The 20165-nt window shown below is 33.5% G+C and overlaps 1 protein-coding gene across 5 annotated transcripts in view; it reads right to left on the bottom strand.

Moving 5' to 3' along the window:
- Positions 1–134: 134 nt before the first annotated feature.
- The window catches only part of LOC132759421 (P2X purinoceptor 4-like), a 54982-nt gene continuing 34951 nt past the window's right edge, over positions 135–20165 (bottom strand). For 2 of the 5 annotated variants that reach the window (XM_060751183.1, XM_060751184.1), the window contains exons 9-12: positions 15854–16013; positions 11175–11276; positions 10419–10478; positions 135–6441 (exon numbers count right to left, since the gene is read on the bottom strand). In XM_060751183.1, the coding sequence (XP_060607166.1) occupies positions 10419–10478; positions 11175–11276; positions 15854–16013 (322 nt within the window). In that variant the 3' untranslated portion in view covers positions 135–6441. Of the gene's footprint in view, positions 6442–7152; positions 7183–9441; positions 9502–10418; positions 10479–11174; positions 11277–15853; positions 16014–20165 lie in introns of all 5 variants that reach the window. The other 3 variants (XM_060751186.1, XM_060751187.1, XM_060751185.1) reach the window with 3 other exon arrangements.

The raw sequence follows: 20165 nt of genomic DNA, 5'->3' as shown, positions 1-20165 counted from the left end.
TAACTTTAATATATTATATATTGTTGGCAGAGGCTATTTAATCACCAGATCCTGCAGGTTATAGGTTAAAGTAGAATGCATCTATCTTCTGTTAACTTACTACTGTTACACATACAAACACACCACGAACACTGTTTATATTTCAATTTCATATATTTCACAAATATTGCATTTATTTATGAACAGTATTTCAATATTATGACATATCAAAGTTTGGATTTTCTAAAGCACATTTTGTAAAACTAACCAATCAGTTAACACCATTTGGGGTGTTACATTGTTCTGGTGTCTTATAATAAATACATTACAAAACATAAAGTTATCACAGACTATTGTTTTTCATTCTGAAATACATTATTTTACATATATACGTGTATTCTTTACAAGTATACAATAATACACTAGTAAAGTATCACTAATGTTTGAGTTCAAAAGTCTTAACATTGAACAAGATGTGCCTTAAAGTGGATTGGTCTATAACGAGTATAATTGAGCCGTGTCATGACAAAACCAACATAGTGCGTTTGCGACCAGAATGGATCCAGACCAGCCTGCGCGTCCACGCAGTCTGATCAGGATCCATACTGTTCGCTTACAAAACCCTATAACACATAGAGAAACTGATAGCAAACAGCATGGATCCTGATCAGACTGTGCGGATGTGCAGGCTGGTCTGGATCCATGCAGGTTGCAAATCCATTATGTTGGTTTTGTCATGATGCGGCTTATATCTTTATAAAGTTATTTTTTCAATATTGATAAAATGTTAAATCTTAAAACAATAAGTGTATAATTTGGATATTCTTATAAAAATATTTCTTAGGAAAAAATGTTGATAAAGCTCTTCAGTTGTTTAGTATGAACAACACATGAAGAATGATAATGTTTGGTTCCAGAACAACCGATGGGACTTCATCAAAGTGGACTATCACTACTATTGGATCATGCATATCACAGTTACCAAACCATTCATATTTCCTATTTTGTTATCATTTATGGCATTGTAATCATATATGGCATTATAATCATTTATGGCAAACAACCATCCATAGTGGGCAAATCCACTTTAAGACTGTTAAAATTCAAGAATTTTGAAAACTTGTTATTTTGGAAACGTCTGAAAACTGATTACCAAATTTATAAAAGCTCTTTACCAAAAGTAAAAAAGCTCTTTACCAAAGGTATAAAAGCTCTATACAAAAGGTATAAGTGCTCTTTACCAAAAGATATAAAAGCTCTTTACCAAAAGTATAAAAGCTCTTTACCAAAGTTATAAAAGTTCTTTAGCAAAGTTATAAAAGATCTTTACCAAAGGTATCAAAACTCTATACCAAAAGTAAAAAAGCTCTTTACCAAAAGTAAAAAAGCTCTTTACCAAAAGTAAAAAAGCTCTTTACCAAAGGTATAAAAAGCTCTTTACCAAAGGTATAATGAGTCAAATATCATGGCTAAGATTAATGTAATCTGCAGACAGACAGGTGGACAAACAAGAGGTACAAATCATCACACACCCATCTATGAATACATTTACAGGCATATAAATAATATATTTTGTTACTGAAAATGCAAAATAAGAAACATTTGTGATATAGATGGCTGTTTAGAGTATTTAACAATGTACCAAAACTATGTGAAAAAAGAAGACAAGAGGGCCATGATGGCCCTGAAGTCGCTCACCTGTATATAGGCCCCCCGGAGCGGGGCAAGTTTAAACCCCAGGGCTTTTATTTGAATAAACTTGGTAGACACCCATTAGAAGATGTTTCATGCTAAACATCTGATAAGGTCTAGCTTGATGGGTTTTTTAAAAAAAAGATTTTTTAAGTTTTTTCTTTACACATATACTAGTATTTTTAAACAAGAGGGCCATGATGGCCCTGAGGTCGCTCACCTGTATATAGGCCCCCCAACCCCCCCCCCCCCCCCCAACGTTGCAGGGCCAATTTAACCCAAGGGCTTTTATTTGCACAAACTTGGTAGAATAATAAGATGTTTCATGCTAAACATCTAAGCTCTTGCTCATTGGGCTTTTTAAAAGAAGATTTTTTTAAAAGTTTTTACTATACACATATAGTTAAAAACAATGACACCCCTGGGGCCGGGCCAGTTTTGACCCCAGGGCTTTTATTTGAACAATCTTTGTAGACACTTACTAGAAGATGTTTCATGCTAAATATCTAAACTCTAGCTATTTTGGTTTTTTCAAAGAAGATTTTAAGTTTTTGCTATACACATATAAAGAAAATCAATGACCCCCGGGGCTGGGCCAATTTTGACCCCAGGTCTTTTATTTGAACAAACTTTGTAGACACTCACTAAAAGATGTTTCATGCTTAATATCTTAACTCTAGCTATTTGGATTTTTTCAAAGAAGATTTTTTAAGTTTTTGCTATACACATATAAGGAAAATCAATGACCCCCTGGGGCGGAGCCAATTTTGACCCAAGGGCACTTATTTGAACAAACTTGGTAGACATCCATTACAACATGTTTCATGCCAAATATCTTAGCTCTAGCTCTTTGGGTTCTTTAAAAGAAGATTTTTAAGTTTTTACTATATGCATATAGGAAAAATCAATGACCCCCTGGGGCAGGGCCAATTTTGACCCCAGGGCTTTTATTTGAACAAACTTGGTAGACACCCATTAGAAGATGTTTCATGCTAAATATCTTAGCTCTAGCTCTTTGGGTTCTTTAAAAGAAGATTTTTTAAGTTTTTACTATATGCATATAGGGAAAATCAATGACCCCCTGGGGCGGGGCCAATTTTGACCCCAGGGCTTTTATTTGAACAAACTTGGTAGACACTTACTAGAAGATGTTTCATGCCAAATATCTAAGCTCTAGCTCTTTTGGTTTTATAGAAGATGATATTTAAAGTTTTTTCTTTTGGTTGCCATGGCAACCAGAGTTCTGCATGGAATTAAATTCTTTGAACAATTTTCAAAGGTGACCACCAAAGGAACATTCCTGTGAAGTTTGGATGAAATTGGCTCAGTGGTTTATGAGAAGATGTCATTTAAAGTAAAAGTTTACGGACGACGGACGGACGCCGGACGAAAAGCGATCACAAAAGCTCACCCTGTCACAAAGTGACAGGTGAGCTAAAAAAATTTACTCACTAATATTTACCAATTTACAGTAAATCACCTGTTCAATAGACATTTGTGTAAAATGCTAAAAATCAGGACAAAAACAAGAAACATTTCAGTAACATAAATAATGAAATGGTATGCAAATACAATCCTTACATTTAACCTAATAAAAACACACAACTTACAATTTGCTAAAAAAATATTTCTTTGAAGAAATTTGAACTTTTGACAAAAATAAAATTTCATCAAATTGTTTCAATGGTATTTGAATTTTCACAAAATATTTAAAAAATATGTGCTTGAAAAAAATGCTTTTCATAACAAGTTTTAACATTCAATAACATTTGACATGAATTGTAGACATTTTTCTTATTTTTTTTATATAAAATACAATACATTTGTTAATATAAAGTATCATGGAATGCATTTATAACATTACAAGAGAGTCATGACAGTCTTGCATTGCTCATCAAAATCAATGTATTAATTTTGTGCCCAAAATTTTATATCTCTTTGATTATGATGTTTTTTTTTAAATGGATTTTACAGTCTAAGTTTGATTGTAACAATAGTATATCTAATGGTTCACAAGTAAAATTTGTTATGTTTTTCTACTAGCAGTCCCTAAATGTGGCCAACAAAAAATGCATAAATTTGGCAGAGAACAATCTTATGATGTCACATACCAACTAAAACTATGATCTAAAACTTGATATCTTTAAAGTTTAATCGAAAAAAATTGTGTTAAAGTTTCTCTATCTTTAGCTTTGGTGACCTATAACAAGGGTCAATTGCTAAAATTGCAATAAGAGGGTCACATGGATGCTTCACAGCAAATTTGAAGAAAATGTCAACATTAATTTCAGAGAAAACCATTGTTGAACCAGGACAGGATAGCAGACTAAAGTATCCCCCTTTCATACTCAAAGCTCATCTTTGGTTCTGGTGAGTAATAAATAACAACCAAGTTTAAAAATAAATAACAATTTATAAAAACTCTATTTTATGGTATATCAATGTCAGGACACTAACATGACAACACTTATGATGTTTTAAGCATAAAATTATATGTATATGGTGCATGGTGGCTAACTTAGGCCAGGTCATATTTTCCCCCCTTGAAAAATGGCAAAAATACAAAGATACAGCAAAGCTCAACTTTTTTGTATCTATGTCTTTTGACATTTTTGCATTTTAGAACAGCAAGATTAGGCTTTTGAAAATTCTGGGAATGCTTCATACTTTTTTTAAATATATAATTCCTTAGTATTCAAAAGCAAATAACAGGGAAAGAATTCTTGCATCATATTTCATCTACACGATTACAGCATCCTATCTCCAACTGCCTTCACTAAACAGGTACAAGTATATCGATCTACCAAAATATGAAGATTATAATATAAATGTAATGAAATTGTTCCCCTTTTTTAATATAAACCGGTCATGTGAAATTTTGAACAACAATCATTGTGTCAATAATATACATGTATATATATATATATATCTCTATGGCACATAAAAAGCAACAATATTTATCAAAATAACAACACAACAAACAAATATGAGTAAAATTTACAACAGATATGGGATGACATAAAATCTCTAAGCCTCTCTCACCAAAACCTCTCTCTCTTTTAAATATTTAACATTGAACTTCCAGCACCACACTAAATACTGTATTCCGGTATTTACCGGACAAGGTGCTTGAATGATTTAATCTTTCCTTTTTGCCCACTGAAATGCACTTTAAGATCCTTACCCATCTGTTCACACCTATTTATATAATTATGTTAATAAATAAATATTGTAAGAATTAGCAAAATAAAGTGATTTTTTTTTTCTACACTGTGATCAGGTTTTCTGTAAGCATCTGCTTTGCTTAACAGTTACTCGAGAGCTAGATATTCCCATCTGTACTGACAGCCAGTGTTTGATTCTTTTTCTTGCTTATTATATATCAATTATTTTCAGAACAGAAATTAAGAAAACTGATATTCTCATTAATGTCTTAACTTCATCTAACAAACAATATGTTCCGTTCAATTTTGGTATACATGTACTTGACATTTTCAGTAAATTTAAATGCCAGCAAAAAACACAACTGGATTATGAACAAGAGTCAGATCTAGATTAGAGATATTTATACTATTAGAATCTTACATTGGCTGCCCTTACAGACTGGAAGGTAACTGTTTACTGCGGTAACGATGCTCTGCAAAGTTAGGCTCTGCAAAGTTTCTGCTAAATAATTACCCTAGAGCTAGATATTCCTGTCTGTGACAACAGCTGGTACATGATTCTTTTATTGCATTATTACATATCAATTATCTTCAGAATGGAAATTACGAAAACTGATATTCTCATTACCCACTTACATTTTACAATAGCGTATGAACTTACAACTTCACATTTATTACAGTAAAATGACGACATCCTTAGAAAGCTCTTTATTTATAAAAGGTGCGCAGCAATGTCATTTAAAGCACGCAACTTGTCTTTCATTGGGGTTGTAAGACAGCTTTTTCTAGCACTGGTGTAAACGGTCGATAATCCTGTCGGATATGCAAGAAATCACTGAACATAATTGAATGACATTGTAACATGTTAAAAGACACTTTAACATCTGGAAACATTCTTAAATATGCTCTGTCTGGAAAATCATATGAAGCTTCGACAAGAAAAAATAGCTCTGCCTAGAAAAAATGAAGCTCAGCTCTGAAAAAAGAATAGCTCTACCAAGAAAAAAAACAAAACAACAAAATCATACCTAATATAATAAATAAGAAGTTAGTTCTTTACTAAAGTCAAAATTTAAAAATTAAAGAAATGATTGGACAGTTGCTATCTGACTTGTTGCTGTAACATTTAATTCTTACTTGTGAAAATTTCAACATTGTTTTAAAATTAATAGTAAATTTCCTTTTTTAGTGAATAAAAGTTAAGGGATATAAGGCACTTTAATCAACATAAACCATTCACTAAACTTTGAAATCATAGGAAAAGATAGCATTTTCTATTTTCATAAATGTGCAGATAAAGTTAGTAAATTCACCATATTTTTGCACATTAACCAAGCTGCAAATACATTGCATGGATAAAGAGTAATATTTTTCATTTTTTTAAATTTTCATACATAATTGTTAGATAAATTTGATTTCTCAAAAATTTACTTGCTAATCTAAAGGCGGGTCATCAAACATCAACAAAAACTTTTTCATACTAGTGCATATTAACATTGTGTTATAATAATGAAACTAAACCCCTTACAAACATATCAAAGTGATTTTAAATATTTTTTTTTACACAAAATGTTTGCTAACTTTCATCATCTTCATTGTCCATTCCCTGAAATTAAAAAAGTAAAATCTATGAATCAAGTACATTCAGCACTCCTAAGAAATACTTGATTAAAATTCTTGCAAATTTCATCTGCAGAACATATCTGCAAACTTTTCAAAATTCTTATACTTATAGGAAACAATAAATCATGCGTAATTATTTTCTAGATAACTTTTCATTTATGTTTTAACTTCAAGGCTTGAGCAGAACTATGATGTTCAGAAAACTAGTATGTGTGTTTCCTATTAATGTTTACATAAAATTTACTAGCAGTAACTAATATTTCGGTAACATGTTCCATCTCAAAGCAGTAAAAAGCAGCAAAAATAATTTTTTTGACACAACAGTAATTAAAGCCTTGGTTTTGATAATCAGATTTTAAGTTAAATTATATACAGAGTTTCAATGATATGAATGCTAAACTGATTTCTAAAGGTAACGATCTCTGTGCAAATAAATGAGTTTGAAAGTGTTCAAAAGGTACACTAGTCTATTTGTTACATATGGGAATGGTTTCAAAAGTGCAACAGAGACCAGACTAGGAATAAACTCTAGCGATTGGTCAATTCAATATGCTTTAAATCAATATATCAAATACAAGTTATCTTTCTCTAGCATGATATTGCAAAATCAAGGACAAAAGTGTCGATATGGTGCAATAATAAAAGCATGGATGAATTATTCGGGTAATACATGTATGTGCTATTTTCTGCTTACATAAATAGCACTGTTCAACTATGTTAATCCCTAAAATGGAAAGAAGCTTGCTATTTTGAAAACAATTCTATTCATGAATTTATTTTTGCGAAAAGGCAACATTAAATATGACAAATAATTAAAATGGTTTTGTCCAGATTAAAAAATGGACAAGTTCATTTAAGATTTTAAGCACAATTATTAGGGCAAAGAGTGGCCTCAGTCTTATAGAACTCTGTCATATGCCTAGGTCACAAATAAAACGGGCGCCGTCCGATTAAACGATTTTTATAAAATCGGCAGATTTTTTGATGTCCGTGAACGCCGGGCGATTTTAAATCTGATACCTTGCGTGGTCATGAATGAAACGGTCGTCGGGCGATTTTTGCCGATTGGATTTTACAGAAAGAATTGAACGGATCGGGCGGTCACCGCCCGATGTCCGTACGGCGCCAGTGCGATTTAAAAGTGAATCGGACGGTTGCCGCGCGGGCGCCGGGCGACAATGACTTTACATTTAATGACATCCTAGATAAATCAGCCAGCTGTAATTATGCCAGCAAAGAAGTCAGCTGCCAAAGCCAAGGGGAAGGCCAAGGAGTTGGTCCGTGTTGTTGACAACGAGTCACCAACGGCCAGTATCGAGGCCGTAGAAGGCGAAAATCAATCAGACATTCGCATGGACATTGAAGAAAAAATTCATGTTTACTAGTATTCAAAAGAAATTCACAAATATATTTTTGAGGCAATTACAACTTTTTCAAGCTGAAATTACAACAAATTCAAGCAGCCCGGTCGCCGGATGACAAAACGATGACCGCCCGGTGCCTGTACATGAATCGTCCGGGTACCGGGCGATAATCGTTTGACTACTTAGCTCTATTCAGGGGCCCGGCCGATGTCCGCCCGGACGCCTTTTAAATCGGACGATGTTTTAGTAGAACAAAAAATCGCCCGATCAAAAAAATCATCGCCCGGTCGCCGCCCGGCGACCGAACGATGTCCGCTCGATGATATTTATACTCAGTGACCCCAAAAATTATCGTCCGGCCGCCGTTAGCTTTTAAGTATTACTTAAAACTCGAAGGTGCCCGCCCGATGAGCAAAATTTTCAGCTGCTGCCGTCCGATAGTCACTGCCGCCGGACGGACGCCGGCCGATATTGCGATTTTTTGGAGAAACAGACGCCGCCCGGCGGCATTTTTTTATTTGTGACCTAGGCTATAGGTAAGTTATTCTAGCAGCCATATAACTAAGGTGGGGTTTCTGTGATTAATGATCAAGATGAATTATACAGAATATGTTCATTTGAAAAACAATACTTGAAATTTTATTTAGAAAACTGGTGCTTATTTGGTATCCAATCATATAGAAGAAGAAAATAAGAATTAAAAATCCCATTAATTAAAGACACATTAACATTGTTTTATTATTGAAAAAGCACTTTATTTCTGGTATTTCGTTGCAGTTTCCAAACTATGACTCATTGGGCATATAAGTGAAATATGATTTGCTTCTTTTTTGCTAACTGGAAATTGGTATAGATATAGTAAATGGAAGTCAAAATGCTTCTTTGTATATTTTTTATTTTTTGTTTAAAACATTTAATTCTTTTTTCTCATTTGAGTATTTGGTAAAATTGGTCTTTGACTGAGAAAGCATTATACAGTAACAACAAGGTCAAATTTTCTTTTTAGATTTATCCGAAAATAAGTTGAGTTTTTTTTTATACCAGGTGTTTTGTACAACAGTTGATTACCATTTAATACAAACATTTTGACATTTTGAATAGTGTCTCTCAAATGAAAACAATTTCATAATATGATTTATACCATGACAAAAAAATTATGCTCAATAAAGATCTCTTATTTCTTTTAGAGATTTTATGAACTTGTTTACAAATTGTAAATATTTAAGCACACAAAAAAATCCAAAAAAGAAAAGAATTCCACTCCCAAGGTAATTGTTTTGTCACAAATAAAGTCCATCGACAGTATACTTATGAGAAATTTGAACAAACATTCTATTTTAAAGTACATTTTGTTACAGTATCCACTTGCTGCTTTATTTCTTTGTTTATAAAAAGACCTAATAAATTGTTTATAAAAAGACCTAACAAAATATCAGGGATATATTTGTGCCTTTTGAAGTCTGATATCATTTTCAAGACGAAAATACTCCACAATTGCTATGATATCAAAGGTAAAGACCTTATAAAATATCAGGTATATACATTGTATTTGCCTTTTGAAATCTAATATTATTTTTCAAATGAAAATACCCTACAACTGCTAGATATCAAAGTTTTACCTAACGGGGCTGGATTTCAACACTGGTATTCTCTTACAGTAAGTACTGTTTTTCACCGTGCTAAAGAGTACATAAAATTATTTTAAATCTCACATTTTGGCCTAAATATAAGCGTTGTCACATTTTTCTGTTTTAACATGCCTTTTCCCCCCCCCTAAAACCAGTTATAAATTTTAACTAGAACTGCCACTGTCATGGCGTGAATACCCCCGCATACCACTTTGTAAGAATCAACAGAGGCCATTTAGAACTCAAGGACAACCACCCAGCCAAATCTTAGGTTACTAAGCCAGTGCATTGCTAAGATATGTATTCTCCATGCTTCAAATGTGAAAATTTTAAAATCAAGTGTTTTTAGTCAAGGCCCCTGTGACCTTGACCTTTGACCCAGTGACCTCAAAATCAATAGGGGTCATTTACCAATCATGACTAACCTCCATGCCAAATATGACAACTGTGGGTCAAAGGAATCTCAAGTTATTGGGAGGACAAGGTTTTTTTAGGCCCCTGTGACTATGATAAAAAAAAATATGCTCAATAAACATCTCTTATTTCTTTTAGAGATTTTATTAACTTGTTTACAAATTGTAAATAGACCTATATAAGCACAAAAAAAATCCATAAAAAAAGAATTCCACTCCCAAGGTAATTGTTTTGTCACAAATAAAGTCCATTGACAGTAAACTTATGAGAAATTTGAACAAACATTCTATTTTAAAGTACATTTTGATACAGTATCATTACCCACTTGCTGGTTTATTTCTTTGTTTATAAAAAGACCTAATAAAATATCAGGGATATATTTGTGCCTTTTGAAGTCTGATATCATTTTCAAGACGAAAATACTCCACAATTGCTATAATATCAAAGGTAAAGAACTAATAAAATATCAGGTATATACATTGTATTTGCCTTTTAATCTGATATTATTTTCCAAATGAAAATACCCTACAAATTCTATAATATCAAAGTTTTACCTAACAGGGCTGTATTTCAACACTGGTATTCTCTGACAGTAAGTACTGTTTTTCACCATGCTAAAGAGTACATACTAATTTTAAATCTCACATTTTGGCCTAAATATTAGCGCTGTCACATTTTTCCCTTTAAACATGCCTGGTCATTTTTTTCCCCAAAAACCAGTTATAAATTTCAATAACAGGTGAGGCTAGCTATTAACATTAGAAGCTTTAGATTGATCTAAAGTTTTAAACATACATTTCTTTATTTATGTCAAGATATGACATTTTGTTTTTTTTTAAATCTGTTTTTTTACGATTGCATGCTATCATATCTTTTACAGTCTAGTCCTTACTAACAACAGTCACGCCATAATAGAATATGTTGTTAAAAAATATGTACCTGTTGTTGAGTACAACAAAATAAAAGCAAAATGTGCTATCTACATTTCAATAAAACTTGTTAATGTCAAAAACCCTATGTTCCAACTCGGTCTAAATCCTTAAAAGACACAGTCAAGTACTTGATAGCTGCAGGGAAATGGTTTGACCAATCAAATAAACTTCAAACTTTTATCAAATTCACACAAAACTTCACCAAAGAGTGACACCAATGCATGGGTGAGTATATAGCTCTCATAATTCTTCGAAAAGTCATACTAAAAATCAAGTGCAGCAACAAGTCCTCAGCAGGTCAAATTGAATTAAATGAAATACAAAATTCATTAGGATGACCTAAACATTTAAAATGTAAACAATGTCACAGTACATTACCTTGTATGCGTCATCACCAACAACTTGAAGATATTTCTTTTGACGATATGTTTGTCTAGCTTTTAATACATATAATACCATAATATCACACAAAACAGTTGCCTGCAATAACAAATATATATATACTCTAAATATTTATACTCTAATAATAAATATCCCTCCCCTTATAAATGCCCAAATGGTTTGCTAATTTCCTAAGTTTAAAACTGCTTTTGGAAATTGTAATGCCCTCTATATTATTTTTAGAGAATAACTAGAAATTATAACATTATATAACATATGAGTGCACCAGTGACTCAATCTCTATAACTGAAACAAGAGAGATCAGTGATCACATGTGTCACATTTTTGTGACAGACGGACAGACAGATAGACAGTGCACAACTAGATTTGGTACTGATCATTCCTGTAAAGTTTGGATAAAATTGCACCAGTAGTTTATGAGGAGTAGTCCGGACAAGCTTTTGTGTATCTGGCAACACACAGAAAAAAACACCTTTTTATCAAAGGGCCATAACTCGGCCAAAAATCATTCAACTGGAAAGCCCGTGCAATATGCGCAAGGACTTGAGCTATAGATCAATCCTGTAAAGTTTCATTGAAATTGCATTAGTGGTATAAGAGAAGTAGTCAGGACAAACTTTAAACATAAAAATTATTAAAGGGCCATAACTCTGAAAACAAGAGCCGGTTGAACCGGGTGATGCTCCCCGAATAGGTTTTGGACACAGGAAGGTATACCTCTTGTAGTGTCAGAGTTATGTCACAGACAAAGTTCAAAGTGTAAAAACAACCCAAATGTTGTGCACGACACATTGTCTCAATATGGTGATTGGCGTCCGCGCCGAAGCGCGGCGCCTATTGGAATGAAATGAGATTTTGTGAAAGGGCGACAGCAACTTCTCGAGCCTTTTATAGTTGCCAATAATAAAAGCCGATCATTCCGATCGGTATGAGGGTGCTTGATTATTAATAAGTCGCGATATGTACAATGAATGGCGAACTGGAGAATTTTCGCAATGCAAACATTTTCAAATTAAATAACCTTTTCCGTCAATAAATCGCGCTCTTCGGGGTATTTTTGCTTATCATTTTGTAGTACACAGCTGGGTTATTATGGTATGTTATTCCGAAAGCTGTTAATAGAATGATGAGTTGATGACCTAAATATTCCGAAAATCTATTTATAGAGGGATGTACTCCTATTGGTAATTCCCGGTCTCCTCCGGGATTTACTAATGACTGGCGAATAGTACCACACGTTTATTGTCCGGTCTCTCCCGGTTTTGGAGTAGATGTTTGATATCGTTACAGAACAGAACAAATATTTTACAGATAAATAAGCTTTTTTTCAAAATGAATGTTTGTCACTTAGTTTGGTTACAATAATTAATAAACACAGATCAACTCTCGAATTGATTGATTATTATTATACATAAACATACAATTCGAAAAAAAAACAAAAAACAACAACACAAATCGCATGTTATATTTTATCTATATGAGATAAAAACAATAAATATGTACAATAATTGAGAAAAAATGTACATTTTTATGGCATTAATATGACACTATCAACTTTAAAACATTTTATTTAATTTGTTATTCGTGTTTAGTAAAGATTCCGAGGAATTATTCAAAGTTACAAATCAGATTTTATGAATTATTCAATTGATTGATAATTTAAAAAATGATAAAGAAAAATACAAATCTACATGTATATGGTTTAAGAATAAACAATATTATATATTGAAAGTTTAACCATGAATTACTGACTTTTTCCAGTTAAGTTTTGACTTATAATCGTCGATCATTATGACAATTGAATTCTTAAAATAGAAGTAAACGTAAAAACTCAGTATTAAAATAGCGCATAAAACACACACAAAAAAAGAAAAGAAAACAATATTCATAAAATCTGTATTTTTTTATTAAAATAGAAATTACATTTATTGAATAATAAACAATTATGCTCAACATGATCAACATGGTAATATAACAAGTGTCATATTGTTACTTAGTGTGAACAGATACCTTAAGAGGGGGTCCTCGCTAATAGCGATAACATAATAAGGGACAATTACACAAGTATGGTGTTGATCATGCGTTACACATATGGATTATAAATGATTGTATACATGTATATCCGTTGCTATTAATAACCACGATCATAAAGAAATAACAAGTAATATTCTAATTTCTAGCATGCCGATCAAAGTTATAAATAATGAACAATGTCTTTCGTCCGTTCATTCAAAAGTGATATACAATTCTGGTAAAACCCAATGAACCATTGAAAAGTTTATAAGAATATCTTGTCATCATATATCTACTAGTTCATCTGCACCTGCTGTTTGGACGCCCTTTGATGCTTTGCATCAATGCTTTTCTTGTCATTTCTGTGAAATAGTTGTAAAATCAGACTTCAAATAAGGAAGTTATGGGCTAGACACGATTTTGCTGCAAGGTCATGCTGTGACCTTGACCTTCAAGGTAGCGCCCCAAATATTGCATGTGACACGTCGATTCAATATGGTGATCATCCCTGTGTGAAATAGTTGTTAAATCCGACTTCAAGGAACGAAGTTACTGGCCGAACGCGATTTTGCTGCAAGGTCATGCTGTGACCTTGACCTTCAAGATAGCGACCCAAATGTTGCGCGCGACACATCATCTCAATATTGTGATCATTTCTGTAAAAAAAATTTAAAATCTGACTTCAAATAACGATGTTATGGGTTGGACAAGATTTTGCAGCAAGGTCATGCTGTAACCTTGACCTTCAAAGTAGCGACCCAAATGTTGGGCGCGACACGTTGTCTTAATATGGTGATCATTTCTGTGAAATAGTTTTAAAATCTGACTTCAAATAACAAAGTTATGGGCTGGACATGATTTTGCTGCAAGGTCATGCTGTGACCTTGACCTTCAAAGTAGCGACCCAAATGTTGCGTGCGACACGAAGTCTACATATGGTGATCATTTCTGTGAAATAGTTTTAAAATCCGACTTCAAATAAAGAAGTTATGGGCCGGACACAATTTTGCTGCAAGGTCATGCTGTGACTTTGACCTTCAGGGTAGCGACCCAAATGTTGCATGCGACACATCGTCTCAATATGGTGATCATTTCTGTGAAATAGTTTTAAAATCCGACTTCAAATAAAGAAGTTATGGGCCGGACACGATTTTGCTGCAAGGTCATGCTGTGACCTTGACCTTCAAGGTAGCGACCCAAATGATACGCGCGACACGTTGTCTCAATATGGTGATCATTTCTGTGAAATATTTTTAAAATCTGACTTCAAATAAAGAAGTTATGGACCGGACACGATTTTGATGCAAGGTCATGCTGTGACCTTGACCTTCAAGGTAGCGACCCAAATGTTGCGCGCGACACGTCGTCTCAATATGGTGATCATTTCTGTGAAATAGTTTTAAAATCCGACTTCAAATAAAGAAGTTATGGACCGGACACAATTTTGATGCAAGGTCATGCTGTGACCTTGACCTTCAAGGTAGCGACCCAAATGTTGCGCGGGACATGTCGTCTCAATATGGTGATCATTTCTGTGAAATAGTTTTAAAATCTGACTTCAAATAACTAAGTTATGGGCCGGACACGAATTGGGACGTACGGACAGACTGACGGACGGACGGACAACCCGACGACTATATGCTCCCTCGAAATTTTTCGGGGAGCATAAAAATCATTGAACCAGAAAATGCTGACAATATGCACATCTATACTTGGTACTGATCATTCCTGTAAAGTTTGGATAAAATTGCACCAGTAGTTTATGAGGAGTAGTGCGGACAAGCTTTTGTGTATCTGGCAACACACAGAAAAAAACACCTTTTTATCAAAGGGCCATAACTCGGCCAACAATCATTCAACCGGAAAACCTGTGCAATATGCCCAAGGACTTGAGCTACAGATCAATCCTGTAAAGTTTCATTGAAATTGCATTTGTGGTATAAGAGACGTAGTACGGACAAACTTTAAAAATAAAAATTATTAAAGGGCCATAACTCTGACAAAAATGATTGAACTGTAAAATGCTGACAATATGCACAACTATACTTGGTACTGATCATTCCTGTAAAGTTTTGATGAAATTGCACCTGTAGTTTATGAGGAGTAGTCCGGACAAGTTTTGTGACGGACTGACTGACGGACGGACAGACAGACAACAGAGAAGTGATCCCTATATGTCGCCACTACTCAGTAGAGGGGACACAAAAATACTTCGGCTTAATGACTTTCTATCATGCTGTAGTAAAGTGTGGCATAAAATGAGCCAAGATATACTAGTACCTGGGACTTAAAATTAATATTGTTAGTTGCAGAGGAAACTCACTTCAGAACTCACGTTATTAAAGTGACCTCCAAGTCAGCCCTCAAATATTATAGAAATTCAGTCACCGGCTTGGGTATGTTAATGACAGAGTTGTTATTATAATGCTAGGCCCTTAGTGTTGAGTGTAATTTCATAAATAATTGACCTTGCCTTCCAGTGAGCCCAAACACTGAACAGTCTTCAGTCTGTGGCGAAAGCCTGTTAAATATTTGTGTGCTGACTGACCTATTACCATAATACTTGAAGGTCCTGAATACTGTGAAATATTTCTTTTAAAACAGTAACTAATAAATTAACAGTATAATATATAATAACTTACAACTGATAATATGGCTACACCGCTGCCGATGTTCAGAATGAGAGGCACTGGACTGAATTTTCCCGCTCTGCCTTGTAATGTCAAGATAAACTTTATACCATAGGCTTTATATAAGGTTCTGGTTTCTATACCATTTTCATCCTTGTAATATTTTGCATACCTGAAATTAGATTAATTTACATAAAGATAGATTTAATCTGCATAACTAAAAATAGATTAAATTTGCATACCTAAAAATAGAATAATTTGCATACCTAAATATAGATGTGTGCTGGATTACAAAATTGTTTAAAAATCATAAACATTAACTTATATAACAACAAACATACTAGGCAAAGTATAAGTGTATTGACTTAAAGGAGCTCCATTAAGGTCCAAATGACTATTTAAATTAACCAATTCTTTGTTAACATGACAATTTTAATGATTATCATTTAACTTAACTCATTTTATTATTTGATATCATTTTTTTGTCCGATAAATTTGCAGTATTTCAAATAAATCGTCACACCATTACTTTAGTAAATGGCTAAAAAAGTCACTAACTTTCAATCATTTGGTAAATAACTTTAAATCAGTTTAAAATAGGCTTAAATTTGGCCCCATATGTATTAAGTAACCTTGACACCATCAACCTTAAATGACCTTGACACCATCATCGTTAAGTAACCTGGACACCATCAACCTTAAATGACCTTGACACCATCAACCTTAATTGACCTTGACAACATCAGCCTTAACTGACCATGACAACATCAACCTTAAGTGACCTTGACAACATTAGCCTTATTGACCATGACAACATCAACCTTAAGTGACCTTGACAACATCAACCTTAAGTGGCCTTGCAAAATCAACCTTAATTGACCTTGACACCATCAACCTTAATTGACCTTGACACCATCAGCCTTAATTGACGTTGATAACATCAACCTTAAGTGACCTTGACAACATCAACCTTAAGTGGCCTTGCAACATCAACCTTAAATAACCTTGACACCATCAACCGTAAGTGACCTTGACACCATCAACTGTAAGTGACCTTGACACCATCAACCGTAAGTGACCTTGACACCATCAACCATGAATAACCTTGCAACATCAACCTTTTGTGGCCTTAGTCCCATCAATCTTTAGCGACTCTGACACCATCAACATTAAATTTTGTTATTACTATATCTTTAATTAATCACAGAAAATATCACATGAACTTTTAATTTGATCCATAACTGAGGTAATCATGTATATGACGAGCAAGACATGGCCCGTCCTTTCACATTTACACCTTCCTGTGTGAAAATATCAATAATTAAAGAAAATGAATCAAGTAAGGTAACCTAAATATTGCAATTCAATATTTTAGGTAGTCTATAACTTCAAGACTAGTTTCGATGGAGGGAGACTTAACAAAATCTGTTATTATTACAGACTTGAAATTACAGGTGTCATGTGATATTGAGTGGTTGTTATCTTATATGGCTCTAACCACACAATCTTTAGCATGAGATATTCAATAGGATCTAATTAGGCCAACTCTCAACTGTATGATACATAACTTAACCTTATTAAACTCAACATTCATTTTATGATATACAACTTAATCTTATTTAAGCCATAAAAATGATAAAAGACAAACACACTGTCACCTCTGAGCACTATGCTCAGGGGAGATAAAACAAATTAAAGCCTTTGGACAGTAATTTTTACAGTCTCATGCTTATCTTATGTTGTAGCCTTTGGACAGTAATTTCTAATGTCACACTTACCTTTGAACAGTAATTTCTAATGTCACACTTACCTTTGAACAGTAATTTCTAATGTCACACTTACCTATGGACAGTTATTTCTAATGTCACACTTACCTTTGGACAGTAATTTTTAATGTCACACTTACCTTTGGACAGTTATTTCTAATGTCACACTTACCTTTGGGCAGTAATTTCTAATGTCACACTTACCTTTGAACAGTAATTTCTAATGTCACACTTACCTATGGACAGTTATTTCTAATGTCACACTTACCTTTGGACAGTAATTTTTAATGTCACACTTACCTTTGGACAGTTATTTCTAATGTCACACTTACCTTTGGACAGTAATTTCTAATGTCACACTTACCTTTGGACAGTAATTTCTAATGTCACACTTACCTTTGGACAGTAATTTCTAATGTCACACTTACCTTTGGACAGTAATTTCTAATGTCACACTTACCTTTGGACAGTAATTTCTAATGTCACACTTACCTTTGGACAGTAATTTCTAATGTCACACTTACCTTTGGACAGTTATTTCTAATGTCACACTTACCTTTGGACAGTTATTTCTAATGTACACACTTACCTTTGGACAGTTATTTCTAATGTCACACTTACCTTTGGACAGTTATTTCTAATGTCACACTTACCTTTGGACAGTTATTTCTAATGTCGCACTTACCTTTGGACAGTTATTTCTAATGTCACACTTACCTTTGGACAGTTATTTCTAATGTCACACTTACCTTTGGACAGTAATTTCTAATGTCACACTTACCTTTGGACAGTTATTTCTAATGTCACACTTACCTTTGAACAGTAATTTCTAATGTCACACTTACCTTTGGACAGTTATTTCTAATGTCACACTTACCTTTGGACAGTTATTTCTAATGTCACACTTACCTTTGGACAGTAATTTCTAATGTCACACTTACCTTTGGACAGTTATTTCTAATGTCACACTTACCTTTGAACAGTAATTTCTAATGTCACACTTACCTTTGGACAGTTATTTCTAATGTCACACTTACCTTTGAACAGTAATTTCTAATGTCACACTTACCTTTGGACAGTTATTTCTAATGTCACACTTACCTTTGGACAGTTATTTCTAATGTCACACTTACCTTTGGACAGTAATTTCTAATGTCACACTTACCTTTGGACAGTTATTTCTAATGTCACACTTACCTTTGAACAGTAATTTCTAATGTCACACTTACCTTTTAATTTCTAATGAACAGTAATTTCTAATGTCACACTTACCTTTGGACAGTTATTTCTAATGTCACACTTACCTTTGAACAGTAATTTCTAATGTCACACTTACCTTTGGACAGTTATTTCTAATGTCACACTTACCTTTGGACAGTTATTTCTAATGTCACACTTACCTTTGGACAGTTATTTCTAATGTCACACTTACCTTTGGACAGTTATTTCTAATGTCACACTTACCTTTGAACAGTAATTTCTAATGTCACACTTACCTTTGGACAGTTATTTCTAATGTCACACTTACCTTTGAACAGTAATTTCTAATGTCACACTTACCTTTGGACAGTTATTTCTAATGTCACACTTACCTTTGGACAGTAATTTCTAATGTCACACTTACCTTTGGACAGTTATTTCTAGTGTCACACTTACCTATGGACAGTTATTTCTAATGTCACACTTACCTTTGGACAGTAATTTTTAATGTCACACTTACCTTTGGACAGTTATTTCTAATGTCACACTTACCTTTGGGCAGTAATTTCTAATGTCACACTTACCTTTGAACAGTAATTTCTAATGTCACACTTACCTATGGACAGTTATTTCTAATGTCACACTTACCTTTGGACAGTAATTTTTAATGTCACACTTACCTTTGGACAGTTATTTCTAATGTCACACTTACCTATGGACAGTAATTTCTAATGTCACACTTACCTTTGGACAGTTATTTCTAATGTCACACTTACCTTTGGACAGTTATTTCTAATGTCACACTTACCTTTGGACAGTAATTTCTAATGTCACACTTACCTTTGGACAGTTATTTCTAATGTCACACTTACCTTTGAACAGTAATTTCTAATGTCACACTTACCTTTGGACAGTTATTTCTAATGTCACACTTACCTTTGGACAGTTATTTCTAATGTCACACTTACCTTTGGACAGTTATTTCTAATGTCACACTTACCTTTGGACAGTTATTTCTAATGTCACACTTACCTTTGGACAGTTATTTCTAATGTCGCACTTACCTTTGGACAGTTATTTCTAATGTCACACTTACCTTTGGACAGTTATTTCTAATGTCACACTTACCTTTGGACAGTAATTTCTAATGTCACACTTACCTTTGGACAGTTATTTCTAATGTCACACTTACCTTTGAACAGTAATTTCTAATGTCACACTTACCTTTGGACAGTTATTTCTAATGTCACACTTACCTTTGGACAGTTATTTCTAATGTCACACTTACCTTTGGACAGTAATTTCTAATGTCACACTTACCTTTGGACAGTTATTTCTAATGTCACACTTACCTTTGA

This window comes from Ruditapes philippinarum, unplaced genomic scaffold (assembly GCF_026571515.1).
Source record: "Ruditapes philippinarum isolate M1 unplaced genomic scaffold, ASM2657151v2 ctg2377_1_1_1_1, whole genome shotgun sequence".
Taxonomy (NCBI): domain Eukaryota; kingdom Metazoa; phylum Mollusca; class Bivalvia; order Venerida; family Veneridae; genus Ruditapes; species Ruditapes philippinarum.
This window is presented reverse-complemented; position numbering and strand designations above follow the sequence as displayed.